Source organism: Pholis gunnellus (genome assembly GCF_910591455.1).
Source record: "Pholis gunnellus genome assembly, chromosome: 4".
Taxonomy (NCBI): Eukaryota; Metazoa; Chordata; class Actinopteri; order Perciformes; family Pholidae; genus Pholis; species Pholis gunnellus.
Window position 1 is genome coordinate 20,690,454 of NC_136530.1, and position 12,112 is coordinate 20,702,565.

The 12,112-nt window shown below is 45.3% G+C and overlaps 1 protein-coding gene across 1 annotated transcript; it reads left to right on the plus strand.

Moving 5' to 3' along the window:
• Window positions 1-132: 132 nt before the first annotated feature.
• Window positions 133-11,769, plus strand: LOC306694904 (uncharacterized protein; the record flags this gene model as incomplete). The annotated part of the gene is made up of 4 exons (XM_079157957.1): window positions 133-453; window positions 520-954; window positions 10,888-11,182; window positions 11,705-11,769. Coding segments are annotated over 4 exons (1,116 nt in total), but the record flags the coding sequence as incomplete, so codon positions are not given.
• Window positions 11,770-12,112: the final 343 nt, after the last annotated feature.

Below are 12,112 nucleotides of genomic sequence, written 5' to 3' on the forward strand. Positions count from 1 at the left end.
GCACCAACGACAACAACTGCTCCCCCAACAACAACCGCTGCACCAACGACAACAACTGCTCCCCTAACAACAACCGCTGCACCAACGACAACAACTGCTCCCCCAACAACAACCGCTGCACCAACGACAACAACTGCTCCCCCAACAACAACTGCTGCACCAACTACTACAACTGCTCCCCCAACAACAACCGCTGCACCAACGACAACAACTGCTCCCCCAACAACAACCGCTGCACCAACGACAACAACTGCTCCCCCAACAACAACCGCTGCACCAACTACAACAACTGCTCCCCTAACAACAACCGCTGCACCAACGACAACCACTGCTCCCCCAACAACAACCGCTGCACCAACGACAACAACTGCTCCCCCAACAACAACTGCGGCACCAACTACTACAACTGCTCCCCCAACAACAACCGCTGCACCAACGACAACAACTGCTCCCCCAACAACAACCGCTGCACCAACGACAACAACTGCTCCCCCAACAACAACCGCTGTACCAACTACAACAACTGCTCCCCTAACAACAACTGCTGTACCAACGACAACAACTGCTGCCCCAACAACAACCGTTGCACCAACGACAACAACTGCTCCCCCAACAACAACCGCTGCACCAACGACAACAACTGCTCCCCCAACAACAACCGCTGCACCAACGACAACAACTGCTCCCCCAACAACAACCGCTGCACCAACGACAACAACTGCTGCACCAACTACAACAACTGCTCCCCCAACAACAACCGCTGCACCAACGACAACAACTGCTCTCCCAACAACAACCGCTGCACCAACGACAACAACTGCTTCCCCAACAACAACCGCTGCACCAACGACAACAACTGCTCCCCCAACAACGACCGCTGCACCAACGACAACTGCTCCCCCAACAACAACCGCTGCACCAACTACAACAACTGCTCCCCCAACAACAACCGCTGCACCAACGACAACAACTGCTCCCCCAACAACAACCGCTGCACCAACGACAACAACTGCTGCACCAACTACAACAACTGCTCCCCCAACAACAACCGCTGCACCAACGACAACAACTGCTCTCCCAACAACAACCGCTGCACCAACGACAACAACTGCTTCCCCAACAACAACCGCTGCACCAACGACAACAACTGCTCCCCCAACAACGACCGCTGCACCAATGACAACTGCTCCCCCAACAACAACCGCTGCACCAACTACAACAACTGCTCCCCCAACAACAACCGCTGCACCAACGACAACAACTGCTCCCCCAACAACAATCGCTGCACCAACGACAACAACTGCTCCCCTAACAACAACCGCTGCACCAACGACAACCACTGCTCCCCCAACAACAACCGCTGCACCAACGACAACAATTGCTCCCCCAACAACAACTGCTGCACCAACTACTACAACTGCTCCCCCAACAACAACCGCTGCACCAACGACAACAACTGCTCCCCCAACAACAACCGCTGCACCAACGACAACAACTGCTGCACCAACTACAACAACTGCTCCCCCAACAACAACCGCTGCACCAACGACAACTGCTCTCCCAACAACAACCGCTGCACCAACGACAACAACTGCTTCCCCAACAACAACCGCTGCACAAACGACAACAACTGCTCCCCCAACAACGACCGCTGCACCAACGACAACTGCTCCCCCAACAACAACCGCTGCACCAACTACAACAACTGCTCCCCCAACAACAACCGCTGCACCAACGACAACAACTGCTCCCCCAACAACAACCGCTGCACCAACGACAACAACTGCTCCCCCAACAACAACCGCTGCACCAACGACAACAACTGCTCCCCCAACAACGACCGCTGCACCAACGACAACTGCTCCCCCAACAACAACCGCTGCACCAACGACAACAACTGCTCCCCCAACAACAACCGCTGCACCAACGACAACAACTGCTCCCCCAACAACAACCGCTGCACCAACGACAACAACTGCTCCCCCAACAACAACCGCTGCACCAACTACTACAACTGCTCTCCCAACAACAACCACTGCACCAACAACAACAACCGCTCCCCCAACAACAACCGCTGCACCAACTACAACAACTGCTCCCCCAACAACAACCGCTGCACCAACGACAACAACTGCTCCCCCAACAACAACCGCTGCACCAACGACAACCGCTGCACCAACGACAACAACTGCTCCCCCAACAACAACCGCTGCACCAACTACAACAACTGCTCACCCAACATCAACCGCTGCACCAACTACAACAACTGCTCCCCCAACAACAACCGCTGCACCAACGACAACAACTGCTCCCCCAACAACAACCGCTGCACCAACGACAACAACTGCTCCCCCAACAACAACCGCTGCACCAACGACAACAACTGCTCCCCCAATAACAACCACTGCATCAACGACAACTGATGCCCCAACCTCAACCGCTGCACCAACGACAACAACTGCTCCCCCAACAACAACCACTGCATCAACTACAACTGTTGCCCCAACCTCAACTGCTGCACCAACGACAACAACTGCTCCCCCAACAACAACCGCTGTACCAACTACAACAACTGCTCCCCTAACAACAACTGCTGTACCAACGACAACAACTGCTGCCCCAACAACAACCGTTGCACCAACGACAACAACTGCTCCCCCAACAACAACCGCTGCACCAACGACAACAACTGCTCCCCCAACAACAACCGCTGCACCAATGACAACAACTGCTCCCCTAACAACAACCGCTGCACCAACTACAACAACTGCTCCCCCAACAACAACCGCTGCACCAACGACAACAACTGCTCCCCCAACAACAACCGCTGCACCAACGACAACAACTGCTGCACCAACTACAACAACTGCTCCCCCAACAACAACCGCTGCACCAACGACAACAACTGCTCTCCCAACAACAACCGCTGCACCAACGACAACAACTGCTCCCCTAACAACAACCGCTGCACCAACGACAACCACTGCTCCCCCAACAACAACCGCTGCACCAACGACAACAACTGCTCCCCCAACAACAACTGCTGCACCAACTACTACAACTGCTCCCCCAACAACAACCGCTGCACCAACGACAACAACTGCTCCCCCAACAACAACCGCTGCACCAACGACAACAACTGCTGCACCAACTACAACAACTGCTCCCCCAACAACAACCGCTGCACCAACGACAACTGCTCTCCCAACAACAACCGCTGCACCAACGACAACAACTGCTTCCCCAACAACAACCGCTGCACAAACGACAACAACTGCTCCCCCAACAACGACCGCTGCACCAACGACAACTGCTCCCCCAACAACAACCGCTGCACCAACTACAACAACTGCTCCCCCAACAACAACCGCTGCACCAACGACAACAACTGCTCCCCCAACAACAACCGCTGCACAAACGACAACAACTGCTCCCCCAACAACCGCTGCACCAACGACAACAACTGCTCCCCCAACAACGACCGCTGCACCAACGACAACTGCTCCCCCAACAACAACCGCTGCACCAACGACAACAACTGCTCCCCTAACAACAACCGCTGCACCAACGACAACAACTGCTCCCCCAACAATAACCGCTGCACCAACGACAACAACTGCTCCCCCAACAACAACCGCTGCACCAACTACTACAACTGCTCTCCCAACAACAACCACTGCACCAACAACAACAACCGCTCCCCCAACAACAACCGCTGCACCAACTACAACAACTGCTCCCCCAACAACAACCGCTGCACCAACGACAACAACTGCTCCCCCAACAACAACCGCTGCACCAACGACAACCGCTGCACCAACGACAACAACTGCTCCCCCAACAACAACCGCTGCACCAACTACAACAACTGCTCCCCCAACATCAACCGCTGCACCAACTACAACAACTGCTCCCCCAACAACAACCGCTGCACCAACGACAACAACTGCTCCCCCAACAACAACCGCTGCACCAACGACAACAACTGCTCCCCCAACAACAACCGCTGCACCAACGACAACAACTGCTCCCCCAATAACAACCACTGCATCAACGACAACTGATGCCCCAACCTCAACCGCTGCACCAACGACAACAACTGCTCCCCCAACAACAACCACTGCATCAACTACAACTGTTGCCCCAACCTCAACTGCTGCACCAACGACAACAACTGCTCCCCCAACAACAACCACTGTACCGACAACTGCTCCCCCAACAACAACCGCTGCACCAACGACAACAACTGCAGCCCACACAACGACTCTTGTCCCAACAACAACAACTTTTGTCCCAACGCAAATGACTGCCACCCCAACAACAATTGCTGCCGCCACAACAACTTCAGCCCAAACGACAACAACTGTTGCCCCAACGCAAACGACTGCCACACCAACAACAATTGCTGCCACGACAACAACTGCAGCCCAAACAACAACTCTTGTCCCAATGACAACAACTCCTGTCCCAACGCAAACGACTGCCACCCCAACAATAATTGCTGCCACGACAACAACTGCAGCCCAAACAACAACTCTTGTCCCAACGCAAACGACTGCCACCCCAACAACAATTGCTGCCACAACAACAACTGCAGCCCAAACGACAACAAGTCTTGCCCCGACGCAAATGATTGCCACCCCAACAACAATTGCTGCCACGACAACAACTGCAGCCCAAACAACAACTCTTGTCCCAACGACAACAACTCTTGTCACAACGCAAACAACTGCCACCCCAACAACAATTGCTGCCACAACAACTGCAGCCCAAACGACAACAAATGTTGCCCCAACGCAAACGATTGCCACCCCAACAACAATTGCTGCCACTACAACAACTGCGTCCCAAACATCAACTGTTGCTCCACTGACAACCACTGTGGCCCAAACAACAATTGCCACCACGACAACAACTGCAGCCCAAACAACAACTCTTGTCCCAACGACAACACTTGTCCCAACACAAACGACTACCACCCCAACAACAATTGCTTCCACGACAACAACTGCAGCCCAAATAACAACTCTTGTCCCAACAACAACAACTTTTGTCCCAACGCAAATGACTGTAACCCCAACAACAATTGCTGCCACGACAACAACTGCAGCCCAAACAACAACTCTTGTCCCAATGACAACAACTCTTGTCACAAAGCAAACGACTGCCACCCCAACAACAATTGCTGCCACAACAACTGCAGCCCAAACGACAACAAATGTTGCCCCAACGCAAACGATTGCCACCCCAACAACAATTGCTGCCACTACAACAACTGCGTCCCAAACATCAACTGTTGCTCCAATGACAACCACTGTGGCCCCAACAACAATTGCCACCACGACAACAACTGCAGCCCTAACAACAATTGCTGCCACAACAACAACTTCAGCCCAAACGACAACTGTTGCCCCAACACAAACGACTGCCACACCAACAACAATTGCTGCCACTACAACAACTGCAGCCCAAACATCAACTGTTGCTCCAACGACAACAACTGTGGCCCCAACAACAACAATTGCTACAACCACATCTGGCCCAACAACATCTACAACAGCCACCAGCCAAGCAAACCAACAAGCCATAGCTACTACCAGTGACGCCTGCTGTTTCAGACTGAGTGTGATCCATCTGCTGCTAGGACTTATTATCTTTGCTGTCTGTTAGAACAAGGGTGCTTCGATAAAGCACCTATGAAGCTACCAGAAGGACTCTGAAACAGGATTATTATCGTAAAATAAAAATGAAAATAAGCAGTGAAAAATATTGTTTTCAACTGAAACAAAATAAAATGATAACCAATAAGAAAACTAAAACTAAGCTAAAACATTGCCTGGTTAAGAAACAAATGAGAGCAAAAGAAAAGTAAAGATAAAATAATTAGAGTTTTATTGTTTCAGTTGTAATATATCACTACCAAAAACAGTTGACTAAGAAAGAGAAAAGGAGATTAAATAACAAGCACATGATTTAAATATTTAAGTAGATCAAACGCCATTCATTAAAGCTGAAAATTATAACCTTGAACTGCACTCTACTATTTTTGATTTGTGTTTTGCACTTTTTCAAATATATTTATATATAATATGCATATTTATTGCAGTGGTGTAATGTAATGTGACTACTGTCTATGTAATTTAAAACCTGTTTAATAAAGCTTTTCTGATGTTTGAGAACAATGTATAGCTTCTGTGGTGTTTTTATCCAAAAGGCCAAGACTAATGAACTAAAGACAAATGTGAAGCCACTTTAATAGAAAAGATTAATTTAATTCATTTTTTGTTATATAATTGGTTACACTCAGTGGCATACCACAAATATCTGGGCCTCAAACATATTTAACCTCAGTTCATTCCACTATTCTCCTCACTACTAGGACTGTGGTTACACACATTTCTCCATCCTGAGTTCTTGTTTCAAACTCTTTACAAAGTTATCTTTATCCACATGCCTCTCAACGCAACAGTTCATCTCACATCCAAAATGCACTAATGCAACCTAAATGCCACACAACCGGTAGCCCTCTGGTCTCTGAACTTTCCTCCATGAGGACAATAATTATTCTATATGGTTAATGAATTGCAACCGCCAGAAGGAAAAGTAATATCATGCTGGGGAGTAGCTGTGGTCCTTTTTATTTTATTTTTTTAAATTGTTGAGGTGAAGCAGAGTGTAGCAAATACTTTATAGTAATTTTATGTTATGTTGTGAATTAGTTTGTAAATATCTGCAAAATGGATTGTAAATACAGTTTTGGTGGTGGTTGAGTCATATCACTGTCATCGAATGCATTTTGTGTCAAAGCAATTAAAAGTTAACCATGAATAGTATTAAAGCGTACAGCTTCCCCTGCTTTCACTATGATAAATAACCATGGCATTAGGATAATGATGGGCTGCCCCAAAACCGTAAATAATGGGACTGATGGTATGACTTTTATGAGGCAGGTGAGTGCGAGGCAGCATGAAAAGGGCCTAAATGCCGACAATCCAGGTGAACAAGAACAGCTCAGTGATTTATTGAAAATGAAGGTCGGCTTACTGGCATAGGGAGCAAGTACGAAGAGAAGTGAAAGAGAATCTACAGGTGACTGTGAATGGCAGGTGACTACGACAGGTGGAAAAGTCAAAGAGCATCTGGTGGACAGGTATAGAATGGCAATGACTGCAAGCTGTTAAAGAAATGTAAGGGCCTGGGGAAGTGGGAACGGCAGAATGGAGTGGCAGAGAAGCAGAGGTAGTGACAATGTCATACCCGTCATACTGTCTTACTTGTTGAATCATTATTGTGTTCATAATAGGACTACTGTTTAGTGGTGGTATGTAGGAGTGGCAATTCAGCAAAAGCAGGTGTGGTAATGTTCTCAAGGCCCTGGTATGCAATCCAATCCTTTCACAGGCTTATTACAGTACTGTGACAGCCACACATACCAGATGTTTGGGGATGTAATGAGAATTTCAACAAATATGCAACAATACGCTTTTGCTACGTGACTTGGTAATGGTTTAGTCTGACAAATTCTGATCGTACAAGCAAAATGAATTTGTTCAGTTTATCTCTTAAAATCCGAACTCCAAAGTGTTGTTTAACAGGACGTTAAAGTTCTTCTTTCTTCTTTAGGATTATCTGACGCACCATTTCAGCTATTTTGGGTCTGATTTCATTGACAGTAACTTTTGGTCCCCATGCATCCAACACGTTGCCATTTACATCAACAAGATACTTCCAGAAATTCCAGTCAGGCTCATTTCCAGAAGACTGCAGAGAATGAGGGAAGGAAAACGAGTTAATATGTATCAGTTATTGCCATCTTCCTTTGTTCCTTTATTTCATTGCTGCCCTCTTTTATTTATTCTCCTGCTGCCCGAACTGGTTGCAGGGGAAGGCCAGCACATTGAAGTGATACGGCCCAAAGTCCCGCTGGAGCTGCTGCAGGTCTTCGTAGTGCTCTTCAGTGAAGCCACATTCACTGGCTACATTCACCACCAGGGACACCTAAAGCCAAAGGAACACACTGTGAAGACACTACAGCAACAGCCCTTTCTGGTTGATTGTTTCATGGCTGTTTCACCTCAGGGTGTAGTTGTTTTGTTGCACATGTAACTGCACCCTACAGTGACGTCACAGTGTACTGGCACACCCAGGTGTAGTTTAGCAAAGTTAATTTGAGTATTTCTTCACTTCACTACATCTCATACGGACATATTGTACTTTTACGCCAGTGCATTTACCTGACAGCTGCAGTTGTTGATTACTTTGCAGTGAAAGATTCTATATCAAAGCAAATATGATTCGCTAACAAAATGCATGTTTGCAGTTCCACCAAGTGACTTCCCCACTAAATTTCTCTCATGAAAAATCTCTCATTTAAATAGCTTTCCCATCATGTAGCAATAATTCAGTTGAAAGCCCAACATATGACTACAAATGTTCATCAGAACTTTGTTTTGTCCTCTTCTTACTCCATTTAAGTTGCATTATACAAGATCGGGAGCATTTTGATTGCCTGTCAACGGCTGTCAACGCGGCAGCGCCTAATGTGGCATCTTTGAGCTATTGGTGTGAACAGTAACACTAAACTACCTAACTGCATATACAGAATGCAGCATTTTAACTAGCCCCACCTCCACCAGCTACAACAGTTAAATGCTTATTATAATTGGGTGCATCAGTATTAACAATAAATGGGCGTCATTCACCAACTGTTATGTCTTTTCTTCCTAAAACTCACCGACATAGTTTTGATGAAGACTCTGACATTCACCAATGTTTTCTTATTTGGGATTTGTTCTCAGGTAAAAGAACAACATCTACTGACACTCAAGAGCACATTTGAGTGGTGACATGTTTGTTCAAACTAATTTGTTATTGCATTTCTTGAAATTCTACAGTTGTAATACATAGGATTCATATTACAATATGTGTTTATTTATAATAGGTTTTAATAAGAATTTCCATTACAGTGGAAACTGCTGATAGTGATCACAGTGATTTGTCACATATATGGATCAAAACGTTTAGGAGAGAATCATTACTATATAAATAAATAATGTCCTTATGGTAATCAAGTAGTCTGCTTTGAGTGTTTTTTTTGGGTCTTTTTATACATGACAGATATAGAAACAAATTGAAATAGTTCATATTCTATTTTTATATTTGGCAGTGATAGCCTACAGTTTTTATCAGGACTATTAAATATTTAGAAATGTAGTAAACCACCAGTCAACCAGCTTAGTAACCAATTTGCTCTACTGATGTTACTGTATTTGAAAACAGCAAAATTGTGTTTTAGGTTATAGCCTAATTATAATTTGAACTACAGTAAGCTTTATTCTATATACAGTACTGTACTGTATTATGGTGTATTTGAAATATACACAACATTTTTTAAACAGTCAATCAAATTGTGTAAATAGCGAAACTGCGCGTTTCCGAACTTTATATTCATATAATAAATAATAGTAGTAATTTCTACGACAGTAAATACCTCAACGAGTACTAACATTCCATACATTGTTTGTGTTACTTAATATCCACAACTGACTCTCCTTAGTGTGACAGCTCGTTTTGCGTTCACTTCCTGCTGAAGCTCCTCCATTTCAGAACTATTTTTATAACTACTATTACAATGGGATTCATCATCATAACAACAATTTAATAATAATAATAATAATTTAATATTACCAGAAAATCCAGCTGTTTAAGAACTCGTCATGAATCAAATGTAGACTTCTAATGAACTTTCTCAAGAATAAATTCAAGAAACAAAGAGTAGATATTGGTGAATGAACGTTTTTTCATGCAGGACTGTTGGCAGGCTGTGATGGAGTATTGTTACGTTGCTGTACTGTTAATTTTATTTCGGTAAAGGATGTGAATACTTCTTTCACTGAATGAGAGTTCCATGTCTGATGAGATCAATGCCTTTGTTGTTTACCTTTTCATGCTAAGTGTAAGTGACGTGGTCATGGGTGGACCTGCACAGATACACGTCATGGAAAAGGTTGAGTATGTTCATGCAGGTTAATACATGTTAAAGCCTCATGCTTCAGGTCACAGTCAATCAGGCAGTTTCTCATCACTGGATAAGTAAGCACATGCGTTCTTTTTGTTCGCATCATCTAGTGCTGACATCTAGTGTCACAATCAAGCAATTCAAGTGTGATGCATCTGAAAACCTCATGGGGCTATGTGCATTATAGAGTAGACCCTATATACAAACCCAATCCTTCACAATGGCAACCTTCTTAAAACAGCAACGGTGCATTATATATAAATGATATATGTATTTGAAACACTGTACAGTGATAACTAGGTATGCTAATAACATGGAATCTTCAGTGAAAGAGACCTTCACTAGGGACATTGGGGAGGAGACATACTTTATATTTGTTTTACTGTGTTTAAGGGAGTATCCTTTGAAGTTCTGTTGAAGCGAACAATTTAAAGATTATATTAAAAATTAAAAATAAAATGTATGGAATTTTCCTACTACAGTGATACAAATACTATGCGGCCGATGAATTATTCTGTTCTACTTTCGCTGTCATGTGGTGTCTTTTGACATGAACTGTGGATAACTAGACTTGAGACTGCAGGGATATTTCTGATTATATCCAGTGCCCCCTGGTGAGCTCATCTTTGGACCCACTTCACTTCACCTACCAATCTGGCATCGGGGGGGATGACTCTGTCATCTACCTGCTACACAGATGCCTTTCTCACCTGTAAAAGGCTAGAAGCACTGTGAGAGTCATGTTTTTGGATTTCACCAGTGCCTTCAACACCATCCAGCCTCTGCTTCTGAGGGACAAGCTGGAGCAGACCGGGGTGGACCACCACCTCACTGCATGGATCTTGGACTACCTCACCAACCGTCCACAGTATGTGAGGATACGGGAGTGTGAGTCCGACCTGGTGTCCTGCAGCACGGGGGCCCCACAAGGAACCGTTTTAGCTCCATTCCTCTTCACCATCTACACCTCGGACTTCAAATACAACTCTGCAAACGGCCACCTGCTAAAGTTCTCTGATGACTCTGCAATCGTCGGCCTCACTTCCACCGGTGATGACACGGAATACAGGGAACTGAACCAGGACTTTATAGGATGGTGCCAGCGGAACCGCCTCCAGATCAACTCTGGTAAAACCAAAGGACTGGTGGTGGACTTCCGCCGGGGTAAACACTCTGTTGGTCTTAACTTCAGACAAAGTGATCTATTTCAAGCACAATAAATGTGTGCTTAATTATTCACTTCTCTACATATATCCCATGTACAGGTATGCAGGCTATTACATATAAAGAAGTAATAGATGATTAGTTTACCACTTAGAAAACCTTGATGTTCATGTTCAGCATTGTGGGTAAAGCCCTCTGCAGGAATACGATTGAGCCTTCTGCTTCACAGCCCTCAGGAATGCTGACAAAGCAGATTAGTGCGTCTGTTTCGGTCTTCCGTGTCATTCACTCATTACGAAGAGCCTTCCAAAAGTCCAGTCTCCCTTTAACATCTCTAATCCTCATCAATTTGTGCTGCATTTGTTTCTATGTGTATTTCTTCCGGGCTTTGCAGCTCACCTGATATTTGTTTCAGAACTGTGAAAATGTTTCCTTTTTCCATTCGTCTGCAACATTTCCTGACCCCTTTCTGGTGTGTTGGTGGTTTGGTAGGGCATGCAGAACTCTTGATGTTATTTTTAGAGTTTGACCAGCATGCAGTCTTCAGCTTGTTCAACATTGCAAGGTTTGACCTGCAGTCTGACTAGTTTTAAGTGAAAAGATGCCAACTCTAAATGTAGCTGTTAAAGACACCACAACACAAGACTCAGGTAGGCAGCCATTTCCTTCAACGTGACACATTACTCCCCGATGTGGAAATTCGGAATTAAAGCCCTTTGAATCTTATGAGCTATCCTCCCTCTAAATTGGGATCAGAATTTAAATGAAACGGTTGTGTGGTTTTATCACACACTAATTTCCCTTCAGAATTATAGCAGACCAACTCCAAGTGTCACTGACAATATCAGAACATTCTGATTAAAATTTTTTAAATTGCAAGTCTTTCAAATCTCATATATCAGCGAATTTACCATTAAATTCAGATTGGAA